Source organism: Procambarus clarkii, chromosome 29, assembly GCF_040958095.1.
Source record: "Procambarus clarkii isolate CNS0578487 chromosome 29, FALCON_Pclarkii_2.0, whole genome shotgun sequence".
Classification (NCBI taxonomy): Eukaryota; Metazoa; Arthropoda; class Malacostraca; order Decapoda; family Cambaridae; genus Procambarus; species Procambarus clarkii.
This window is the reverse complement of record NC_091178.1, coordinates 11,114,263-11,139,816: the sequence shown is the minus strand read 5'-3', so window position 1 is coordinate 11,139,816 and position 25,554 is coordinate 11,114,263. Positions and strand designations below refer to the sequence as shown.

Sequence of the window (25,554 nt, the reverse complement as noted above, 5' to 3'; positions counted from 1 at the left end):
TCTTAGTATGAATGCATGACAACTGGCAGCCATCTTAGTATGAATACATGACAACTGGCAGCCATCTTAGTATGAATGCATGACAACTGGCAGCCATCTTAGTATGAATACATGACAACTGGCAGCCGTCTTAGTATGAATGTATGACAACTGGCAGCCATCTTAGTATGAATGTATGACAACTGGCAGTACGACACTTCCGGAGAGAGCCAGGAAGGCACTCCGGGAGATGACGTTCTCTGTCCCGCCATACATCTCACTCTAAGCTTAGACTTGCATACTCGTTGCTGTTACTTAAGTTATAGCTATAACTTAGTGCTAGTTGCTGTAAGTTAGGGTTTAGCTATAACATACAGCAGCCAGAGAATATAAACTATGCAAATTAAAGAAGAGATTCAGATGTTGGAAATGTTATACCATACAAAGGCGCTTCTTAACACGTTAAACACCGCAACACACATTAAGTCGTGAAGCACTTTATGTAAGGTTAAATAATTTGTCAGGTCGGTTTCATTCTTGGAAGAGAAGCAAGAGAATGTTCTCAAGAAATGTGTGTTATAATTATGTTCTTTATGGCCCTAGAACAAACTAGCTTAGATATAGGTATTAGATCAACTTTAGGTACTTTAGGTATTAGATCAACTTTAGGTACTTTAGGTATTAGATCAACTTTAGGTACTTTAGGTATTAGATCAACTTTAGGTACTTTAGGTATTAGATCAACTTTAGGTACTTTAGGTATTAGATCAACTTTAGGTACTTTAGGTATTAGATCAACTTTAGGTACTTTAGGTATTAGATCAACTTGCTTCTTGGAACACTTAAGGCTTGAGATGAAAGATGTTTAAACCAAGTAGAATCATTATATATAAAGTATTCAAAATTGCATAAAAGTTCTTCAGTTGGTAACACGTTACAAAGTCTGTGGCCGGAACCTGTACAGTGTCAGTGAGACTCTGAAAATATTTCTTCCCTTGTAGTGGTCGAGAGTGTGAACCGAGAATCGTCAGGGACTCGAGAAAGAACCATTTCCCGTAGAGAGCATTTGGAAAAAAAAATCATTTAAATATCACTAAGTGAACAGGTAATCTCTCCAGGGGAAGTAGGCCTTAGAGAGGCCGTCGGTATCTGAGGCGTAAGAGAGAGTGCCAGAGGCGTGGTGAGAGGACGCGTGGAGTTAAGCAGTTGGTGAGGAGCCTGGTAAAGCCTAGAGCCAAGATGGGGTGCACTATGTCAATGGAGGAGAAGGCGGCCCTCGCCAAAAGCCGAGAGATTGACCGGGCTCTGTTCTTCGCTGCCGAGAGCGCTGCCCGGGACGTCAAGCTACTCCTGCTGGGTAAGTACTGGGCCTTCGGGTATCCTCATGGAATGGGTTGTGTACATGAAGAATGAGCCGGGGAGTGGTTATTGAAGTTGTCTGCTCTCTAGAGGGACCTTAATGTTGACACGACGCGTTCACGTCTTGGGGGAAAACATGTTGTGATTGGATATTTTACTTAAATGTTGCAAGTGGTGGTGAGTAGTGTTGCGCGCCCATTCATCGGACACAAGGGGGGAGAGGGGGGGAGCATGTAGGACACATCCTCACACAGCACACCATGACGTGTGGGCCGGACCGAGGGTGCACGGTCCTCGTGCACAATGTTGAACTTGTGTGCAACTTGGCGCTCTTTATTCCACAAGCGGGAATAACCATACTCACAGCTCTTAGCGAGAATAGCATTTAGAGCTTCAAGACTATAAGCATGAGTGGTGAGGAGGATCAGTCAGTTTGGTACTGATTGTGAGGTCTTGTTCCTTTGCGCTCCATTAACACCACTCCAGATTGTCAAGGGAGTAACAATAACAGCCATGCTGTTATTGTTGTGGGTGGGAGGCGAATGACGGTACACATATTTTATGGAGTGCTAAGGTGCAAGACCTCCCAGTCAGTCCGAGACTGAATGAGCCTCCTCATTCAATAATACGTGCCACAGCCCCGCTCCTGTGCCAGGTAAGTCCACTACGGGCTCACCATAGCCCGTGCTACTTGCCCCGCTCCTGTGCCAGGTAAGTCCACTACGGGCTCACCATAGCCCGTGCTACTTGCCCCGCTCCTGTGCCAGGTAAGTCCACTACGGGCTCACCATAGCCCATGCTACTTGCCCCGCTCCTGTGCCAGGTAAGTCCACTACGGGCTCACCATAGCCCGTGCTACTTGGAACCTTTTGTTTTGAGTACCTGAATCTACAACAACAAAAATCCAGTCTCCTGTGAAGACCCCCATCCATCCACACATCTACAGTATCTGGTACTGGTAATGGCTCCAAACAGCCTCTACTTACGGGCTATTCATTCCCGTGCCACCTCTTGGGTGGCTTAATCTTCATCAATCCTGTCTCCTCACTTGAGAATGAACCTTGCAGGTTCGAAACATTGTGTAAATCAAATCATAAGTGTAGTATATTCAATGATTAATTTTTATTCTTTTAGCCAACCTCGAACAAATATGATATTTGAAGAATTCCTCTTCCAATTAAACCAAGATGCAGGAGCACTAGTGACAGACAGAAGCCCTAAACAAGAAAATAATCAACACAGAATATGCAGACATATTTAATGAAACATGTCTCAATGAAAACCTGCTGCCAGTGTACACCAATATATATATAACATTTACAGCTGTGGCTGTTGAAAGCTGCCACGAATATACAGGAGTGATCAGCAACCTACAAGAACAGATTTCTGAATTGTTCTTGCCTTGCTTGCTGGTGTGGGCCGCTGATCCTGCCCTCCCTGCTGGTGTGGGCCGCTGTTCCTGCCGTCCCTGCTGGTGTGGGCCGCTGTTCCTGCCCTCCCTGCTGGTGTGGGCCGCTGTTCCTGCCCTCCCTGCTGGTGTGGGCCGCTGTTCCTGCCCTCCCTGCTGGTGTGGGCCGCTGATCCTGCCCTCCCTGCTGGTGTGGGCCGCTGTTCCTGCCGTCCCTGCTGGTGTGGGCCGCTGTTCCTGCCCTCCCTGCTGGTGTGGGCCGCTGTTCCTGCCCTCCCTGCTGGTGTGGGCCGCTGTTCCTGCCCTCCCTGCTGGTGTGGGCCGCTGTTCCTGCCCTCCCTGCTGGTGTGGGCCGCTGATCCTGCCCTCCCTGCTGGTGTGGGCCGCTGTTCCTGCCCTCCCTGCTGGTGTGGGCCGCTGATCCTGCCCTCCCTGCTGGTGTGGGCCGCTGTTCCTGCCCTCCCTGCTGGTGTGGGCCGCTGATTCTGCCCTCCCTGCTGGTGTGGGCCGCTGTTCCTGCCCTCCCTGCTGGTGTGGGCCGCTGTTCCTGCCCTCCCTGCTGGTGTGGGCCGCTGTTCCTGCCCTCCCTGCTGGTGTGGGCCGCTGATCCTGCCCTCCCTGCTGGTGTGGGCTGCTGATCCTGCCATCCCTGCTGGTGTGGGCCGCTGTTCCTGCCCTCCCTGCTGGTGTGGGCCGCTGATCCTGCCCTCCCTGCTGGTGTGGGCTGCTGATCCTGCCCTCCCTGCTGGTGTGGGCTGCTGATCCTGCCCTCCCTGCTGGTGTGGGCCGCTGTTCCTGCCCTCCCTGCTGGTGTGGGCCGCTGATCCTGCCCTCCCTGCTGGTGTGGGCCGCTGATCCTGCCCTCCCTGCTGGTGTGGGCCGCTGATCCTGCCCTCCCTGCTGGTGTGGGCCGCTGTTCCTGCCCTCCCTGCTGGTGTGGGCCACTGATCCTGCCCTCCCTGCTGGTGTGGGCCGCTAATCATACCACCAACACGACCCTAATCGCCTTGTCTTGACGGCTTCTCGCTCTAACGAATGATATCTGAGCTATGACTGTGGCTGTGACCAGCTGACCTCACTGTCTTCACTGTAAACACTGACCTTAATTGTTGACACAAGTAAACTGACTCAGTTTCGTCCGTGTTTTTGCTTTTGAGATTTTTTAAAGGGAATTGGCCAGTGTGACGAGATGAGAATACAGAGGAAACTAGATTGTTTCCTCCAAGGAGTGCCGGACCAGCCGGGCTGTGGGCCTGCGGGCCGCTCCAAGCAACAGCCTGGTGGACCAAGCTTGATACCTGGTTGATGGGGTTCTGGGAGTTCTTCTACTCCCCAAGCCCGGTCCGAGGCCAGGCTCGACTTGTGAGAGTTTGGTCCATCAGGCTGTTGCTTGGAGCGGCCCGCAGGCCCACATACCCACCACAGCCCGGCTGATCCGGAACTTCTCTTAGAAAACAGTCCAGTTTTCTCTTGAAGATGTCCACGGTCCAAACTCTCACAAGTCAAGCCTGGGCTCGGGCCGGGCTTAGGGAGTAGAAGAACTCCCAGAACCCCATCAAGCAGGTATCAACCAGGTATCAAGCAGGTATCAACCAGGTACAGGTTGATGATGCATTGTGGAGTTCGCTACGTGTTGTGGAGAGTGGGTGGGGATTGTAGTTAATTTATGGGTTGTTGTTGTTTAAATTCTCGATTTGGTATCAAATATTGTTTTTAATAAACGCGTCATTCATAGTGTATACTCTTTAAAAACTGGTTTCGGAATTATTTCCTCATACCACGCAGGATATATACACCCCAGGTGTATTTCTCAGCGTAACTATATTGAGCATACCGCCTGTGCTTGTATAATATGATGAATCGGCTTTATACTATTGTATATTTTAATACACGACCAGCAATCCATAATTGTGTGAAGAGGTAACTGGATAAACGTCTACCATTGTTATTAGCGAACTGCAGGCACCACCAGTCTGACATTGACTGTCAGTGATGTCACGGTCGGTGAGTGGGCAGCGGAGGCAGTGACCCTCAGGACCCCCCTCACCCCCCCTCCACTCTCACTCCTCACAGCTCTTGCTAAATTGGTGCAATAGCTTTTGATCGGTCGAGTTTCCTCGTATTTTCAGCCGTGTGCAGCGTTCTTGGCATCTCCTTGACGTGCAGGGAGCGCCCCTCCCCGTCTACCCCTCCCTCCGCCCCCCATCACCTCCCTTCCCCTTCCCTTCTACACCCCATCACCTTCCTTCCCCTCCCTCCACCCTGAGTCTCCCCCACCCCCTCTCTCCCATTCCAATACTGCCCAGTAAGTCACGCCAGTTATTAAGCTCTGTAACTCTTCAACTTCACCCAATAACTTACCATTATTTTATGCCATATTAACAACTTCCTCAAGTCAGTGTAAGTGATCACAGTAACTCACCCTTGTACTTATTTCCAAGTCACCCTAGTACTATATATTTCCTAATATTCCCCCTCTCCCTCCCTCCCCGGCCCTAATCCTTATCCTGATCCCTTGCAAGTGCTATATAGTCGTAATGGCTTGGCGCTTTCCCCCCCTGATAGTTCCCTCCCCTGTGCCTCACAATCCTCCGGAGGTGTAGGCTGTGAGGGCGACTGAGGAAGTGACCGATTGATTGATGAAGATTAAGCCGCCCAAAAGGTGGCACGGGCATGAATAGCCCGTAAGTGGTGGCCCTTTGGAGCCATTACCAGTATCAAGAGCTGATACTGGAGATCTGTGGAGGTGCATCTGCACCCTGCGTGACGGGAGATGTCTCCCGTGGAAGTGACCGAACACATGCCGTCCGTATATATAGAGCGTTCGGCTTAAAACAGTCGTCAGCGCGGCGGTTGCTCTCCGATCTGCGCTAGGCTGTGATTAGCTGGCGTTTGTTTACTATCGCAGACGGAGAGACACTGTAACAGAGAGAGAGAGAGAGAGAGAGAGAGAGAGAGAGAGAGAGAGAGAGAATGAATAATAATAATGTAAAGAACTCTTAAAGCGTGTAAGTAGGTAAACAAAACTAGAGAGATATGCGTAGAGTGGTAAAAAGGACGAACAAGAGAAACGGGTATAAAACAGGTACGGTAAATTGGTACTGGGAGATGGTAGGATATCAGCAGGTATCAGGTGGCGCGATACATTTGTGGAGGAAATTGTAGATAATAAAGATATATACATGAATGAAGGTGATAATAATTAGGAGTAAAGATAATTGATGATAAAAAGAGGAGTGCAGGTGATAAAGCAGGAAATGGCGCGTGGAAGATAAAGATAATTTGATGGGAGTCGAAACGACGCTTAAATAACGTAGCAGCATCGACCAGTATGCCAGGAGGGGCGAGGCTAGTGTGGGTGACCAGGACCATGGACAAGCTTAGTGAGTATGGCCAAAGATTAATATGAAATATGTACTACAAGAGTTTTCAGCATGTCTGTTGGGGCGCCAGTGTGAGGGCCAGAGTGACACCGCCATCTTGTGTGTGTGTGTCACAGTTTAATGGGAAATATAGTATTAAGACAGGTTTGTTGAGCACGGCAGTGTGAGAGGTCTGTGAAGTGTGGCGGTAAAGCTCTGTGGTGTTGTTAGTGTGACGTGGCTAGTGTGTGTTCTGGTGCTATTGTGTTCTGAAGCTAAGGTGAGCATTGAGACGAGAGTGTGCTATGGAGCTAGTTTGTGCTCTGAGGCTAGTGTGTACATAGTCACGAGTGTGGTGAGAGAGTTGAGGTTGAGACGTGATGAGTGAGAGAGGATATCCGGGGCAAGCCTTATCATTAGGCAGCGTCCTGTCCTAATGAGCACCTTTACTGTCTTGGGGGAACACAGCAGACGTGAGCTGCAGCTCCTGTCCCCCCGTCCACACGCACAGACCTCAGGTAGCTTCCGTGGCTGGCTCTGGTGTTGCTGCTGTTCCCAAATCTGCGCAGGGAAAGTATTCCTTGGGGAAATCAGGAGAAGCAGAAAGTGCAAAATAGCCCCGCTGCAAGAAGCGGCGCCTAGCAGCCTAGTTGACCAAACCAATAATCCAGAGAACTGGTCAGAGACCGGGCCGTGGAGGACATTGATCCTCGGAAACACCTCAAGATAACCTCCAGGTTGGTTGGGTCCCGGTGTGTGCAGAGTTACAATAGTATTAATTACTGAGTTTTGTCTTTTATGCGACCGTAAAGTGATTTATCGCTCGTAAATATTTATAAAGGGCATTATCACTGAATACCCTTTATATATATATATATATATATATATATATATATATATATATATATATATATATATATATATATATTATTAAATATGACCGAAAAAGTAAGATTAATAATTCTAACACGAATTTTCTCAATCTTTCGTACATTTCTTTTCACTGTTGGAGGTAATTCAAAAATCAATTCTCCAAAATTCATTTTTATTTCTAGTCTGACACGACACGAGCGCGTTTCGTAAAACTTATTACATTTTCAAAGACTTTAGTTTACAAATACACAACTGAATAGAACTTACACATCTCCAATTTTGTTTATATCTACATTTGAGTGAGGTGGATGGGGTGAGGTGGCATTAATAGGGTATTAATTTCATCAACACAAGACAGAACAAGAGGTGGCATTAATAGGGTATTAATTTCATCAACACAAGACAGAACACGAAACAGTGGGTATTGAAATGGAAGTGACTGTAGAAAGCCTATTGGTCCATATTTCTTGATGCTTCTATATTGGAGCGGAGTCTTGAGGTGAGACTCCGCTCCAAGACTCCTCAAGACACCTCAAGACTCCGCTCCAATATAGAAGCATCAAGAAATATGGACCAATAGGCTTTCTACAATCACTTCCATTTCAATACCCACTGTTTCGTGTTCTGTCTTGTGTTGATGAAATTAATACCCTATTAATGCCACCTCACCCCATCCACCTCACTCAAATGTAGATATAAACAAAATCGGAGATGTGTAAGTTCTATTCAGTTGTGTATTTGTAAACTAAAGTCTTTGAAAATGTAATAAGTTTTACGAAACGCGCTCGTGTCGCGTCAGACTAGAAATAAAAATGAATTTTGGAGAATTGATTTTTGAATTACCTCCAACAGTGAAAAGAAATGTACGAAAGATTGATAAAATTCGTGTTAGAATTATTAATCTTACTTTTTCGGTCATATTTAATAATATATGTCTACAGGAAAGACTGCTACCAAAATATACTAATATATATATATATATATATATATATATATATATATATATATATATATATATATATATATATATATATAAATATTATTGAAGCTATTTGCAATAAAATGTACATTTATAATACAAATATGCATAATAAAATATATATTATATACATTACAACTGTGTCATCTACATGACTGGCGGGATTCCCCCCCCCCCCCAAAAAAAGAAAAAAATATATATATAATCAAATTCTTGGCATTAATTGTGTGGTGGTTACCCTATAGGTAAGAGTACTCAGGTATACACTGATACAAAGGGTATACACGGAGAGGTGTAAACTGCTACTTGGTGTACAGTTTACTTCAGTCTTGGACTATGTTCAGGGCTAAAGTATTCTCAGTGGTTGATCAGGCAGCTGTTGTTGTTGCGTTAATAACCTTCCATAGATTGATAGGCGTCAAGCCCAACATATCTGCCTTTGTCACTCGAGAAAGCAGGTGTGGGCACGTGTTTGGGCTCATCCAAACCTTCCCCCCGCCCCTCCCCCCACACAAACCCTGCCTACCCCCGGCCCACACAAGCCAGCGCAGCCCCCAATGGGTTTGGGAGGTGGTCGAAGTATTGAAGCCATGATGGGGGGTGACTGAAGCCAAGATGGTGTAGGTGTTGGTGAACCTGTGGTCACTGGATATCCCTTTGTAAAGTTCCCCACAGTCCTTCACAGTTCCTCACAGTCCTTCACAGTTCCTCACAGCTCCTCACACCGTACAGCTGATCACAGCTGCTCACAGCAGGGCTGCCCTCTGCACGGTATCTGTGACGGCCTTAAAAATCTGCTCATTCTGTTTGTTTTTCACCCGAGAGGTTTGTGTTTTCCCTCGTTTGAGTCACCCCTGGCGGGTTATAGGTGCATGTGTGTGGGGGGTGGGGGGTGAGCGGGTGGGGGGGGGAGTGGGGGAGTGGTGTATATGTGTGGGAAAGTGGGGTGTATGTGGGGAGGAGTGGGAGAGTATGTGTGGGTGAGGGGTGTATGTGTGGGGGAGTGGATGTATGTGTAGGAAAGCTGGTGTGTGTGTGTGTGTGTGTGTAGATGTATGTGGTGGTGCATGTGTAAAGGTGAAATGTGTGTGTGTATACTCACCTGTTTGTACTCACCTATTTGTGCCTGCAGGATCGAGCTCTAACTCGTGACCTCCGCTATTCTAGCCGCCGATTGTCTACTAGAATGACTCCTGACTTATTTCCCTATCATACCTTCTTTTAAAGTTATGAATGGAGTTTGCCTCTCTCAACCTGCTTCTTTAAGTCATTCAATTCACCCACTTCGCTAAAAGAAAGCTTCCTAACATCTCTATGACACATTTGAGTCTGAAGTTTCCATCCCTGTCATCTTGTTCTGTTGGTGATTGATGATTGATTAAGCCACCCAAGAGGTGGCACGGGCATGAATAGCCCGTAATTCTGTCATTGTAAACATATTATTTTATTTTTCCAGTCTGTCAATCCACCTACATATTTTATGTCTGTATCATGTCTCCCTTCTCTCGCTTCCTCTCCAGCGTCGACAGGTTCAGTTCTTTCAGTCATTCTTCATACGTCAATAGAGGCTCGGTAGTGAACACTCCGTGGAAGCTGGCATTGAGCTCTTCACAAATGTCTTCATCATTTCCTATGTACTCGCTTCCCCCTTTTTCGTAACCTTAGTCACTTAGACATTCACTGTCATTTTCATTTTTATATGACGATGTAGGAGTTTTGGGAAGCAATATAGTTTTCAGAGTTGCTTTCTACCAATTTTCATTATATATATATTTATGTATATATATGCGAACAAGCTTGAATGGTCCCAAGCCATTATGGCTTTATGCAACTGAAAATTCCACATCCCAGATATATACATTATATATGCGAACAAGCCTAAATGGTCCCCAGGCTTATATTATATATGTATATATAATGTATATGCATTCATTCGTTGGACCTATTCCGAATATACTGTTCTTTGTCTTCTGCATTTCCTCCACTTCCTACTGCTTTTCGGTTTTGCTTTTTTATACCGTCATTTGAACCTCGGGTTATTATACTCTCTCTTACTCTTCCTTTTATTGTTGGTATATGAATCTCTTTTTTCTGCCTCTTTGCACCTCATTTTGAGTGAATGATCATTTGCTGAACTTTCTGCCTTCCAAGTTCCTTCTCCCATTTTACAAGTCCCAGATCCTCTTTTACAGTCATGCTGTCCTCATTTGTATAGTCTAATTCCCTCTTCCCTGGACCCCTTGTCGTATGGGCAGTGTTTTAAGTGCGATCATATAGTCAAAGACCAGGACACAATGGTTACTTCTAGTGGTGTTTTGTACTCTAAGTTTGGGGGAGTTTGTGTCAGCATTTGCATTCTGATTCTCTAGTTCTTCGAACTTCCACTTTGGTTTTACTAGTAGTGCAACTCCCCCCCCCCTTCCTTCCTCCATGTCTTTGCTTTCTTTCCCTTCTTTCTTTCTTCTTTCTTTCTTTCTTTAACACCTGGAAATATTGCATCAAATATCATATCATTTATTTTCGTTTCCGCTATTGCAACTAAATTAGGATCTTTTCCCCCTAACTCCGATTGATTGATTGATTAATGAAGACTAAGCCACCCAAGAGATGGCACGGGCATGAGTACCCCGTAAGTTCCCTAACCGTTCCTCCACTTTGTTTGCAACTCCGTCGACGTTTGTGTACCATAGGCTCTTCTTGGACACCCTATTCCCAGAAATCTCAGATGCAGGGATTGTGTACGTGTGTGTGGGGGGGGGGAGAGGGGGAGGAACTGATGGTGTATGTGTGTTGTGGTGTTGATGGTGCCGTGATGGTAGTGATGATGATAGTGTAGGTGGTGATGGATGGTGGAAGTGGTGGTAAGGGATGGTGGTGGTGATAGTGAGAGGTGGTGGTAGTGGTTGTGGTGGTGGTGATGGTGAGAGGTGGTGGTAGTGGTGGTGATGGTGAGAGGTGGTGGTAGTGGTGGTGGTGGTGATGGTGAGAGGTGGTGGTAGTGGTGATGGTGAGAGGTGGTGGTAGTGGTGGTGGTGGTGGTAAGGGATGGTGATGGTGGTGGTAAGGGATGGTGATGGTGAGAGGTGGTGGTAGTGGTGGTGGTGGTAAGGGATGGTGGTGGTGATGGTGAGAGGTGGTGGTAGTGTGGCAGTAACTGAGTGATCATGCAGGCACTCTGTGGCACTCTCGCCCCAAACAATAAGCAACATGTGCCAAATTCTTGTCTTTGATCACCATCCACCCCCCCCCCTCCGGGGTCCCGTCCCAGCACATCCCCCCCCCCGCCCACATCTCGCACACCCTCTCCCTCCCACCTCCCATCCCCGACCCCCAACCCCCACTCCCCACCCCCGTACCACCACCGCCAACCCCACTAGCAGTCTACTAGTCAACGAAAAACTTCACAATCTTCAAATTATAGTAATACGAACTCTTGTCTTAAAATATATATGTAAATTTGTAAAAAAATATATATGTATATGTAAACACAATAGGTTATTTTGATAATATAAGTGCATGTGTGTGAGTGTATATGTTACCTGAGTTACCACAGCGTTACTCCCCTGGCCTGGTCCTCCCACAGTAACACCCACCTGTGCTTGTAACAGCCCTGAATACCACCAGAAACTTTGTCTTCAATGTGGGGTGCTGAAGACACCCACATTGACTTAGGTCTACCCCCGAGCAGCCTGTGACCATCCCCTACCCCAGACCACTTACCTTACAAACTTTTGAGGCCAGTCCCAAGCCTCTGGCCTCCAATATTGGATAGACAAACAGACATTCTGTCTTTTAGGCATTACTCTGCTAGGTCTCTTAGTCGATTAAACTTACTCTTGAGGCCACTAAAGTTTCAGTATTAGAGGAGTGACTAGGGTGTTTGGTCGGCACGTGGAAGCATTACTGGTGTGCAGTGAACTCTGCGGAGCAGCAGGTCAGATTCACAAAGGAGTTACGCAAGCACGTACGAACCTGTACATCTTTTCTCAATATTTGGCGGCTTTGTTTACCATTATTAAAGAGTTAATGAGCTCCGAAGCACCAGGAGGCTGTTTATAACAATAAAACAACAGTTGATTGGAAAGTTTTCATGGTTGTAAATTGTTTAATAAATGTAACCACAGCCGTCAAAGATTGAGTTAAGATGTACACGTTCGTAAGTACTTGCGTAACTGCTTGGTGAATCTGGCCCCAGCAGGCGACGGGACCCGCCTGGAGAGACTTGACAACCTCTCCACGGTATCACAACACAACCCGGCCCCTTGTCTTGCCTACACAACAAGTAGAGTGTATTACACCTCAAGACTGTCATAACTGATTATCAAGTGACACCTAATATGTTTTGCCGGTGTCAGGTGTTGGTACTTAGGCTTATCCAGCTCCTCCTCGGCCCACTACTGTCCTTCCCAAGGATTCAACGCCCAACAGATGTCGAACTCTCGGGTATCTCTTGTGACGTTGGTGAACAGATGCATGAGGTGAACGGAAACGTTGCCAGTCGATGCTATCCTGGCCGAGAGTTGAACCCGGGAGCGTGGGTTGTGAGCCGAGGCTGTCAAGCAGTGTGGCATGACACTGGCACCCATGACACCTTGTGACACAGTAAGCCAGAGCTGGGGGACTGTGCCACACTCTCTCAGACCTCCGCTGGTGTTACGTTGTATTCATAGACCAGCCGCCCGGCCTCCGCCTCCTCCTCCTGACCCTCTCCTTCCCTCCTCTTTCTCAATTCCTCTTCCACCTTACCACTGCTTCCCCACCTCTTCCTCCCCAGTACAAACCCTTCCCCACCTCTCCCTCCCCAGTACAACCCCCACCCCTACTACAAACACTTTTGCACCACCACTCCATCATCAACAATCCATCAACACACCACCATGACCACTTCACCATCAACACACCACCACCACTTCACCATCAACACAACACCAACACCTCGTTCTTCCATCTTCCCTTTTATCCCTTTTTTGTTCTTCTCATTGATTTTCCCTCCCTCTCTTATCCCCACAGCCTCGGCCACTCACCCTCACCAACACCTCACCTTCCTTAGAGACTTAGACACAGTAGTTTCAGTGCTTCCTAATATTGTTTGATAGCAGAGGAAGATTACGGGTTATTCATGCCCGTGCCACCTCTTGGGGGGCTTAATCTTTATCAGTCATCAAGAGGGGCGAAGCAGGGGGTGGGGGGGTTGTGGAGGGGTTGTGACTATATAACCCAGGCTATATTCCGCTGCTCAGAAATTGTAACCACTTGTTCTCTGCTTTTGATGATGTTGACAAGAGTCGACGAAACGCATCTCTCAGCGTCAGGCTCTAATAAAACTCTAAACTCAACTTCGGAGAGTTAATTCTGGCAACTTCCTTCTCAAATAAAGAAAAACTTATAAAATTGAGAAGATTCCTACTTGAATCACTGACCTCAACCTTTCTCCAATATTCAGTAACATATGTCTACGAGACTGCTACCTAAATATTTTAATTAACACCTATAAGACAGAATTTCTGTCTGTTTGTCTATCCAGTGTTGGAGGCCAGAGGCTTGGGGCTGGCCTCAAAAGTTTGTAGAGTAAGTGGTCTGGGGTAGGGGATGGTCACAGGCTGCTCGGGGTAAACCTGAGTCAAATAATTTAAGAAATATTAATATTTATCCACAACCCCAGAGCATAGCAATGGAGTATTTCACGCGTCAAGTGTGAAGTATGGCGGGTGATTACCATAGTTGTCAACAGAAAATCTTATGATGGGACTATCAGTGTCAGGTTAAATAACTGGCCGACCTACACAAAAACAGAACTAGCAGCACTACAACTAGCTACCAAAACTTTCAAAAAACAAAGGAGGAATAATATTTTGTGATTCAAAGTCTTGTTATTCTTGAGATTCAAAGGTAAACCTGCAATTGAAAACTGCAAAATCGACAGCAAAAACTTCATACTAGCAATTATAAATGACCTGATCGCTGCAGTGAAGGGTTTCGAATATTTTTTTATGGATACCATCTTACATAAATATAACCCATCATAATGGTATTGCAGGCAAATTAGATGATGTAACAAAGATGAAGTTGAATTAGCTCTAGGTATCCCTATCTCTACCCTCAAGACTATATTGTTCCAAACACTCAGGTCTGATAGGAGAGCAATTACTGACTCCCAACGACCTGAAAGCACCAATATAAAAAGCTATGATTTGTTCAGATCTGAAACCTATCTTTATGGGCAGCACAAAACGTCTACCAGACTGTGCGACACAGTGGTTGCCAGGATCAGGTTGGGTTACCGTTACCTGTAGCAGGTGGCTATCGTTACCTGTGGCAGGTGGCTATCGTTACGTGTGGTAGGTGGCTACCGTTACCTGTGGCAGGTGGCTACCGTTACCTGTGGCAGGTGGCTACCGTTACCTATGGCAGGTGGCTATCGTTACCTATGGCAGGTGGCTATCGTTACCTATGGCAGGTGGCTATCGTTACCTGTGGCAGGTGGCTACCGTTACCTATGGCAGGTGGCTACCGTTACCTATGGCAGGTGGCTACCGTTACCTGTGGCAGGTGGCTACCGTTACCTGTGGCAGGTGGCTACCGTTACCTGTGGCAGGTGGCTACAGGTGACGGATCTCCCAATCCTGAGCACTCCAGCTGCAAACTCTGTGAGCAGGAACTGGGACATGAGCTTGCACACTACATCACCAAATGCCCAGTTATCAGACCATTCAGACCAGTTGGCATGAGGTACCTGGAGCTTTGCAATTACTTTATTCACTCTCGTGTTCTAGAGGATATCCTCACAATGCACCCAAAATTTGAGATAAATTGCTAGAGAGAGAAAGAGATAGATATAGATATGTGAATGTGGAGATAGAGAGACAGACAGACCCGGACAACGCCGGGTACCCCCTAGTGTGTGTGTGTATAATATAACAAATCCCAAAACGAGGAAAAATAGTTATATTCTTATTATTTAAAAAAAAGCATCTATGATCTCATATTGTTTAGTATTCTGATGCCTAATTATAGCCTCCAAATGAGTAGCAATTACACCAGATAAAATGTGAACTAAACCTGGACCAAATGATTACTTCCAAAAGGTTTTTAAGACTTTGTTAGTGGTCAAATTATTGACGTTCATTCACATTAGAATCGTAATTATCCAACTCTCGACAAATAAAAGGCACCACAGATATACACCATTTAAAAATAACGACTTAAAAGGCCTTGTGTGTGTGTCCTCCACGCAGACAATCTCTCGCAGAAGTCTGTACAATTATGTGATGGATGAGCGCAGACTTCAGACTTATTATGGACACTTGAGAGTGACTGATAATGCTCCACAGCTATGTGGTGTAACTTATAAATATGTTGGGTGGTATGTAGGGTATGTTGGGCGGGATATCAGGTATGGTGGGTGGTATGTTGGGCGGGATATAAGGTATGGTGGGTGGTATGTTGGGCGGGATATCAGGTATGGTGGGTGGTATGTTGGGTATGTTGGGCGGGATATAAAGTATGGTGGGTGGTATGTTGGGCGGGATATCAGGTATGGTGGGTGGTATGTAGGGTATGTTGGGCGGGATATAAGGTATGGTGGGTGGTATGTAGGGTATGTTGGGCGGGATATAAGGTATGGTAGGTGAGATATAAGGTATGGTGGGTATATAACATCAAATATAATAAAAGTTTTTGAAAGAGGATTCAAATCTTCAGTTTTATGGTAAACAATGAACTTTACAACTCAGGTTAATATGGATCTAGAACAGGAAGGTCATGTCTTTCACAGTTACTCAACCACTATAGCAAAATCACAAAATAACTAGAAGAAAACAAAATGCAGATGTACTATACACAGACTTTTCCAAGATATGACCATGGAATGATAGCCTCATAAAATGAGGTCAATATGAATAACGGGTAAAGTGGGGCGTTGAATTTTCTAAATTTTGTCAAACGGAATGCAAAGAGTAACAGTCAATCAAATAAAATCAAGTCCAAGTGCATTGAATCAAGTCCAAGTGCATTGAAGAGCTCTGTACCCCAGTGGTGCACAGTCCTTGCACCACTGCTCTTTCTCATTCTTTATCTCGGATATAGACAAAAATACTAGTCACAGCTTCATGTCATCCTTAGCAGATTATACAAAAATCAGCATGAAAATTTCCTCTGTAGAAGACACTGACAAACTACAAGCCGATATTAATAAAGTCTTCGACTGAGCAGCGGAAAATAACATGATGTTTAACAGTGATAAGTTCCGGATATTAAGGTATTGTGGAAACGAGGAACTTAAACGAAACACAGGGTACAGGACTCGATCAGACCTACTCATAGAAGCAAAGCCATATATAAAAGATCTAGGAATTATGATGTCTGGCGACCTGACATTTAATGAACATAACCGAACAAATATAGCGGCGGCCAGGACAGTGATAAGATGGAGTATGAGAACGTTCAAATCCAGTGACCCCGCAGCAATGCTAATACTATTTAAATCACAGGTGCTGTCCCATCTTGGAGGGAATACAGACAAGATATACGACACGCAAAGACACGATAAAAACACCTAAATTATTGGGACCGTCTCAAAGCTCTCAAAATGATACCTCTTTGGTCTCTGGAAAGGAGACGAAAGAGGTATCAAATAATATATATATGGAAGATACTTGAAGACCAGGTCCCAAATGTACACAGTATAATAACAACATACTGGAGAGAGAGATACGGAAGGAAATGCAGAATAGAACCAGTGATGAGTAAGGGTGCCATAAGCACAGAGAGCACTGTCTGAACATTAGAGGTCCACGGATGTTCAACACCCTCCCAGCAAACATGTGAAATATTGCCGGAACAAAGGTGGATATCTTCAAGAAGCATTTAGATAAGTTCCTACAAAAAGTGCAGGACCAACTGGGTTGAAGTGGATATGTGGGTCTGCCGGCCGCTCCAAGCAACAGCCTGTTGAACTAAGTTATCACAAAAAAGCGAGGAATAAAAGATCTCCCAGAACCCTCTCCAAGAATCTTGGGTTCCATTATATATATGGTGGGTGGTATATAGTGTATGGTGGGTGGTATATAAGGTATGGTGGGTGGTATATAAGGTATGGTGGGTGGTATATAAGGTTTGGTGGGTGGTATATAATGTATGGTGTCCGCACTAAGAGTATATAGGCTGAAGCATGAGGTGTGACAAGTTATGAGGCTAGCAGTACACCACACACACACACACACACACACACACACACACACACACACACACACACACACACACACACACACACACACACACACACACACACACATCCTCTGGAAAACCTGCCCTCAGATACGCTCCACCCTCATCTATTGACTCAACAGCCTCCTGGACCGTCCACCGTGACACTTACAATTGACTGGAATATCAAGCGAAAAAATTGTTCCGCATAATTCCATGAAAGTAAAGGTGTCTGCGAGAGGAATACTGTTAGTAGTGTGTTTTAAATGGTAGTCTGGTACGGGTGGTAACACTCTTGCGCTGCCCTGCCGGGCGAGGTGTAGGATACCCATTTTGTACCTTATTTTAAAGGGCTCAGTCCCTTTCCATCTTCCTGCTGTTAATGATTTTATTAATAGCGTATTCGTATGATCATTACTATGCTGTGATTATGGTTTAAAATGGAGTGTGAGAGGTGTAAATATTGAGGTAAAGAAATGATGTTTGGTGACACTGTTGCGCGTGGCGGCCAGTGCGCGTGCGCCCTGGCGGATAGAGGAGACACACACAGCCAAGCGTAGGATAATCACTCCCTAATTTAGGTATATCACTCACAAGAGCTTCACAGAATGAGTTACCCACTATCGAGAGGGATTTTTGCGCTACGCTTGTTTGTTGTAAGTTTCGGGTGAGGAGTGAGAGGCTCCACAAGTGTGGTGTGGAGTGGTGGGCGTGGGTGGTGGTGGTTGGTGGGGTGCGCGCCGCTAACCACCTTCAGTGTGCAGTGCGCTGGCCTTAGTTGCGGAACTTCGCTGCCCTTCTTCCGTGCCGTGTGTGTGAGTGTGGTGTAGTGTGGTACAGTTGTGGCGCTGCCACTGTGGTGTGTGGTGGAGGTCGGCAGGACCGTATAGCGTGGTCGGTGAGGAGTGGTAGCCGACACCGCAACCATGGGCTGTGCCATGTCTGCGGAGGAGCGCGCCGCGCAGGCCCGCAGCAAACAGATCGAGAAGAACTTGAAGGAGGACGGCATCCAGGCAGCGAAAGACATCAAACTGCTGCTGCTGGGTGAGTATGGTGATGGGTAGTGGGGGGCGGGGCGGGCCTGGTGGGGGCTAGAGTGGGGTCGGGGAGGTGGGGAGGGCAGCGGCGGGGTGCACAAGGTGCCCGGGCAGTGTGGCTGCCCCAGGCTGGACGCCCATCTGAAGGGCGCCGGCATAACGGGCGTGGCACGGCTGCGCGCAGCCCGTCTATATGGGCGTGGCACTGCTGCTCCCAACCCAACCTTCCTCCGTCTCAAGGAGTCGCCTTCTCTGTTCAACACGGGGAAGAACCTTAAAAGGAATCCAACTACAAATAAAAGAGGCTTAAGAAAACGTTTCTGAAGGCGTTTATTGGTTGCCGACTTTCTGACGAGGGCGGTGGTGGCAGTGCCACCTGGCGGCTGACGGGAGAACCCGGGCGGGAAGAGGGGGACAACGGCCAGCTGACCCGGGTGCCACCAGTGCCAGGCACCACCGTCTGCCACCAGTGCCAGGCACCACCGTCTGCCACCTGTGCCAGGGGCCCCCGTCTGCCACCTGTGCCAGGGGCCCCCGTCTGCCACCAGTGGCAGGCACCCCCCGTCTGCCACCAGTGGCAGGCACCCCCCGTCTGCCACCAGTGGCAGGCACCCCCCGTCTGCCACCAGTGGCAGGCACCCCCCGTCTGCCACCAGTGGCAGGCACCCCCCGTCTGCCACCAGTGGCAGGCACCCCCCGTCTGCCACCAGTGGCAGGCACCCCCCGTCTGCCACCAGTGGCAGGCACCCCCCGTCTGCCACCAGTGGCAGGCACCCCCGTCTGCCACCAGTGACAGGCTCCCCCGTCTGCCACCAGTTTTTTTTTAAGTAAAGAGGAAGGAGAGGCATAGGTGAAGGGAAGAGACCAGTGCCTGCCACCAGTGCCAGGCACCCTGTCTGCCACCAGTGCCAGGCACCGTGTCTGGCAACTACCCGTCACTAGTCACGCTACACGACACACGCTCCCACTGTCTCCTAACACCACACCGTAATATAATTATTGGTATCAACGGTGGGAAGAAATGGCACCATCACTACCCCACCCACCCACTACCACAACCCCTCCCACCCACTACCACTACCCCTCCCACCCACTACCCCTCCCACCCATTACCACTACCCCTCCCACCCACTACCCCTCCCACCCACTACCACTACCCCTCCCACCCACTACCACAACCCCTCCCACCCACTACCACTACCCCTCCCACCCACTACCACTACCCCTCCCACCCACTACCACTACCCCTCCCACCCACTACCACAACCCCTCCCACCCACTACCACAACCCCTCCTACCCACTACCACAACCCCTCCTACCCACTACCACTACCCCTCCCACCCACTACCACAACCCCTCCCACCCATTTCTATGACCCCCCCACCCACCCCCCTCTCTTACCTCACCACCACCCTCCCCTTACCTCACCATCTCCCCCCACCGCCCGCCTTCATTCCCCCCCCTCGCCTTCATCCCCCCTCCCGCCCGCCTTCATTCCCCCTCCCCGCCCTCCCGCCTTCATTCCCCCTCCCCGCCCTCCCGCCTTCATTCCCCCCCCCCACCCACCCCCCTCTCTTACCTCACCACCACCCTCCCCTTACCTCACCATCTCCCCCCACCGCCCGCCTTCATTCCCCCCCCTCGCCTTCATCCCCCCTCCCGCCCGCCTTCATTCCCCCTCCCCGCCCTCCCGCCTTCATTCCCCCTCCCCGCCCTCCCGCCTTCATTCCCCCCCCCCCGCCCTCCCGCCTTCATTCCCCCCCCCCGCCCTCCCGCCTTCATTCCCCCCCCCGCCCTCCCGCCTTCATTCCCCCCCCCCGCCCTCCCGCCTTCATTCCCCCCCCCCCGCCCTCCCGCCTTCATTCCCCCCCCGCCCTCCCGCCTTCATTCCCCCCCCCCCGCCCTCCCGCCTTCATTCCCCCCCCCCCCGCCCTCCCGCCTTCATTCCCCCCCCCCCGCCTTCATTCCCCCCCCCCCGCCCTCCCGCCTTCATTCCCCCCCCCCACACCGCCCGCCTTCATTCCCCCCCCACACCGCCCGCCTTCATTCCCCCCCCCCACACCGCCCGCCTTCATTCCCCCCCCACACCGCCCGCCTTCATTCCCCCCCCCACACCGCCCGCCTTCATTCCCCCCCCCACACCGCCCGCCTTCATTCCCCCCCCCCATCGCCCGCCTTCATTCCCCCCCCCCCATCGCCCGCCTTCATTCCCCCCCCCATCGCCCGCCTTCATTTCCCCCCCCCCATCGCCCGCCTTCATTCCCCCCCCCCCATCGCCCGCCTTCATTCCCCCCCCCCATCGCCCGCCTTCATTCCCCCCCCCCATCGCCCGCCTTCATTCCCCCCCCCATCGCCCGCCTTCATTCCCCCCCCCCATCGCCCGCCTTCATTCCCCCCCCCCATCGCCCGCCTTCATTCCCCCCCCCCCCGCCCTCCCGCCTTCATTCCCCCCCCCCGCCCTCCCGCCTTCATTCCCCCCCCCCACACCGCCCGCCTTCATTCCCCCCCCCCACACCGCCCGCCTTCATTCCCCCCCCCCCATCGCCCGCCTTCATTCCCCCCCCCCATCGCCCGCCTTCATTCCCCCCCCCATCGCCCGCCTTCATTCCCCCCCCCACCACCCAGTTCCTTCCGCCCCCCCCCACCACCCAGTTCCTTCCGCCCCCCCCACCACCCAGTTCCTTCCGCCCCCCCCCCACCACCCAGTTCCTTCCGCCCCCCCCCCCCCCACCACCCAGTTCCTTCCGCCCCCCCCCCACCACCCAGTTCCTTCCGCCCCCCCCCCCACCACCCAGTTCCTTCCCCCCCCCCCCACCACCACCCAGTTCCTTCCGCCCCCCCCCCACCACCCAGTTCCTTCCGCCCCCCCCCACCACCCAGTTCCTTCCGCCCCCCCCCCACCACCCAGTTCCTTCCGCCCCCCCCCCCCACCACCCAGTTCCTTCCGCCCCCCCCCACCACCCATTTCCTTCCGCCCCCCCCCCAACCACCCAGTTCCTTCCGCCCCCCCCCCAACCACCCAGTTCCTTCCGCCCCCCCCCCAACCACCCAGTTCCTTCCGCCCCCCCCCCAACCACCCAGTTCCTTCCGCCCCCCCCCCAACCACCCAGTTCCTTCCGCCCCCCCCCAACCACCCAGTTCCTTCCGCCCCCCCCCCAACCACCCAGTTCCTTCCGCCCCCCCCCCCAACCACCCAGTTCCTTCCGCCCCCCCCCCCAACCACCCAGTTCCTTCCGCCCCCCCCCAACCACCCAGTTCCTTCCGCCCCCCCCCCCAACCACCCAGTTCCTTCCGCCCCCCCCCCAACCACCCCGGTTCCTTCCGCCCCCCCCCCAACCACCCAGTTCCTTCCGCCCCCCCCCACCACCCAGTTCCTTCCGCCCCCCCCCCACCACCCAGTTCCTTCCGCCCCCCCCACCACCCAGATCCTTCCCCCCCACCACCCAGATCCTTTCCCCCCCAGTTCCTCCCCCCCCCAGTTCCGTCACAGTGCCCCACGGAGTGTGGCAAGCGTAGGCTTACAGTGGGTGGCGCTGTATTATTGTAATGCCTCCAGAATAATATGCACTTCTGTGTTTAAAATATTTCATACAAAAATATTCAAATTGTATAGTCCTTTCTTGCATCCCCAGACGTGGCACTACAGGCGTGATGTATTGTGTCGCTCCCTCCACCTTGTGTAGCAGCACCTGCTCCACTCCACAACCACCTCAACCTCTCATTTTCCCAGTCAACCCCTCCCTACCTCTCCCCCCCCCCCCGCCCAGCGCTCTTCTTCCCCCCCCCCCTTCCGCCCACTCGCCTCTTCTTCCCCCGCCCACCCGTCTCCCCCCCCCCCCTGCCTTCAGTCTAGACCCTTCCGACCCATCTAAAAAGACCCATCTAAAACGACCTTAGTTTCGAAGCCTCCCTCATTCCCAGTGTAGCTGTTGTTATAGATTCAGCTACTGGGGAACAAAAAGTTCCAAGTAGCACGGGCTATGGTGAGCCCGTAGTGGACTTACCTGGCACAGGAAAGGGGGCTGTGACTGGAGGCCATTTTATTATTATTATTATTATTATTAAAGAGGATCGAGTGGCGCAGGTGAAGGGAAGTTTAGAAATAGGAAAGTCAGTGAGAGTTATGAAAGCAGGCGGGCTGTCCGCCTTGCTGACACGACGTGTGGGTGTTGGCAGCTAAGCTAAGCTTGCTCTCTCGTCAGGGAGCTGAGAGAGAGAGGTTCTTCGTGTGTTTCAACATATATATGGATGTCTATTGATGAATATATATATATATATATATATATATATATATATATATATATATATATATATATATATATATATATCTAGGAATTATGTACTGTGGGGCGGGATTTTCATCTAGTAAATGGAGGCTCTTGGGCCACCAGCTGTGGGAGCGGGGCGTCTCACCTTGGAGTAATCTTTCTAACATTGGGTCCTCTAACATTGAGATGGTGTTCCACTGGGGGCTAGTGTACCGTCCCCCGACGCTATTCTGGCCTCGCCTCCACCTCACGTTGTCTAGCCCCGATCCTCCCCAGACCCTTCCCGTCTTGGCCTTAACACTGCCGCCCTTTCTAACCTTATCCTGCCTCCTTGGCATGGCGGCCATCTCGAAGGTCAGTTTTATCTGTAATTGCACATAACACGACGTTTACCGAGTTCTGGTGATAGGTGGACTGCCTTTTCTCCCATCTCCTCCCCAACACACACGCCTCCCTCCCACCTTCCCCCCCCACACGCTACTACTGGCCAACTGTCCATGGCCGCTACTGGCCAACTGTCCATGGCCGCTACTGGCCAACTGTCCATGGCCGCTACTGGCCAACTGTCCATGGCCGCTACTGGCCAACTGTCCATGGCCGCTACTGGCCAACTGTCCATGGCCGCTACTGGCCAACTGTCCATGGCCGCTACTGGCCAACTGCCCATGGCCGCTACTGGCCACATAGCCGCTACTGGCCAACTGTCCATAGCAGCTACTGGCCACATGGCCGCTACTGGCCAACTGTCCATGGCCGCCACTGGCCAACTGTCCATGGCCGCCACTGGCCAACTGTCCATACTTGCTACTGGCCAACTGTCCATACCTGCTACTGGCCAACTGTCCATACCTGCTACTGGCCAACTGTCCATGGCCGCTACTGGCCAACTGTCCATGGCCGCTACTGGCCAACTGTCCATGGCCGCTACTGGCCAACTGCCCATGGCCGCTACTGGCCACATAGCCGCTACTGGCCAACTGTCCATAGCAGCTACTGGCCACATGGCCGCTACTGGCCAACTGTCCATGGCCGCCACTGGCCAACTGTCCATGGCCGCCACTGGCCAACTGTCCATACTTGCTACTGGCCAACTGTCCATACCTGCTACTGGCCAACTGTCCATACCTGCTACTGGCCAACTGTCCATACCTGCTACTGGCCAACTGTCCATACCTGCTACTGGCCAACTGTCCATACTTGCTACTGGCCAACTGTCCATACTTGCTACTGGCCAACTGTCCATGGCTGCTACTGGCCAACTGTCCATACCTGCTACTGGCCAACTGTCCATACCTGCTACTGGCCAACTGTCCATACCTGCTACTGGCCAACTGTCCATACCTGCTACTGGCCAACTGTCCATACCTGCTACTGGCCAACTGTCCATACCTGCTACTGGCCAACTGTCCATGGCTGCTACTGGCCAACTGTCCATACCTGCTACTGGCCAACTGTCCATACCTGCTACTGGCCAACTGTCCATACCTGCTACTGGCCAACTGTCCATACCTGCTACTGGCCAACTGTCCATACCTGCTACTGGCCAACTGTCCAAGCAGTATGAACATGTTCTCAAGAACACAGGAGCGCCTGCAGTAATTACAAAGGTGGAGGCCAGTCATGGTGGCCGGTGTGAAGGGACTATTGACCGGACATGTAATAATGTGGAGCGAGAGATCATGACCCAGTTCCTGTCCGCTGTGTTTACACCTCTAGTGACTCGGGTTAGACCAAGAGATAGGTGGATGGATAGAAAGCTAGATGGATGGATGGCTAGATTGCTGGATGGATAGACATGGATAGGTGGATAAATAGCAGAGACCCGGGAAACACCGGGTGTGCCCAACCCCCCTTTCCTCCCAGTAGTTGGTGTGTCTCATATATGTATGTATATGTAATTTTATCAGATCTAAACAAATAATGACTTGTATAGCGTATTCTCTCTCTCTCCGTCCACTGCTGGTCGACCAACCTGAACTTTTGACCAGACCAGCGCTTCTAGAACCTGTCGAGTCCTCACACCCAGTCAGCAACCTCTTCCCCCCCTCCCCCTTCAACCCTCAACCCACCCCACCACCACCCGTCCACCCACCCCACCACCACCCGTCCACCCACCCCAACACCACCAATATGCACCTCCAAGCATCCTCAGACCAGTCACTGGTTACCTGGTCGGCCCTCTCGTGTTGTACCCAATGTTTGTCAGGTTTCCTGGAGTGCAAAGTGGTCATTCGTCGACGGGTGATTTGCAAATTGCTTGGATGACGCTCTGATGACTGCTTGTAGAAGTAAATGCCTGTAAAATGTCCCTCAGAGCCTGGTGGAATAATTTAGGTGATGGTTACTTTGTAAATGAATGGTATCCAGTGTTCAGTTGGAGGAGAGGTTACAATGACTCGTAAAGGTAATTTTCCATGAGAGAAGTGACAGGCTGCTGGGGTTTTGATACCATTACTCTAGTCACACTTTGTCCTTAAAATCACCACCATTTGCATCAAGTGTGCTTACCTACTAGTGACTACGGGGAAGTGGGCTCTAGCTCCTCGTGACCCGCCTGCCAGGCTTGTTTTTAACTGGTCGACCAGAATCAACACTACATATTATAGTAGCCTTTGAAAAAGGGGTAAAAGAACACCTAGAGTAATTAAACTTAACAAAAGGCATAGGAGTCAGTGCAGACTGCCTATCACATGCCTCTGTATGACTAACCATCCTGTGTGATGGGGATTTTATAGCATCACGTAGTTAGCTTTTTTGACACACTGTACTCCATATAGTCTAGGGCAGCTGCACTAATGCAGATGTACCTTATGTATTAATAAAAAAAATTAGGAATAGACTTCATATTACCATGGCAGGCGACTGCAGTTTGTGGGTATCTGCTAGTTTAAACTATTTTATTTTAATAAAACACTCGAGACTAAAATTCTCTAGGAAATCTAACAAAAAATAGACAAACGTAGTTCCAATATTATAAAAGGAGAGGCAGACAGGAGCAACTAAACTATTAATATGTCACTGACATGCATTCCTTCCAAAATGCCACAAATTAATCAAATATGAATACAACATTAATATGTTGTA

At 50.0% G+C, this 25,554-nt stretch overlaps 1 protein-coding gene across 8 annotated transcripts in view; it reads left to right on the top strand.

The window, feature by feature from the left end:
* The window catches only part of Galphao (G protein alpha o subunit), a 268,246-nt gene that overhangs the window by 66,584 nt on the left and 176,108 nt on the right, over positions 1 to 25,554 (top strand). The window contains exon 2 of one of the 8 annotated variants that reach the window (XM_069333485.1): positions 981 to 1,336. The exons of 2 other annotated variants lie outside the window; for them this stretch is intronic. In XM_069333485.1, the coding sequence (XP_069189586.1) occupies positions 1,219 to 1,336 (118 nt within the window). In that variant the 5' untranslated portion in view covers positions 981 to 1,218. Of the gene's footprint in view, positions 1 to 894; positions 1,337 to 17,674; positions 18,209 to 25,554 lie in introns of those variants that run through there. 5 more of the 8 variants (XM_045753454.2, XM_045753456.2, XM_045753453.2 and 2 more) reach the window with 5 other exon arrangements.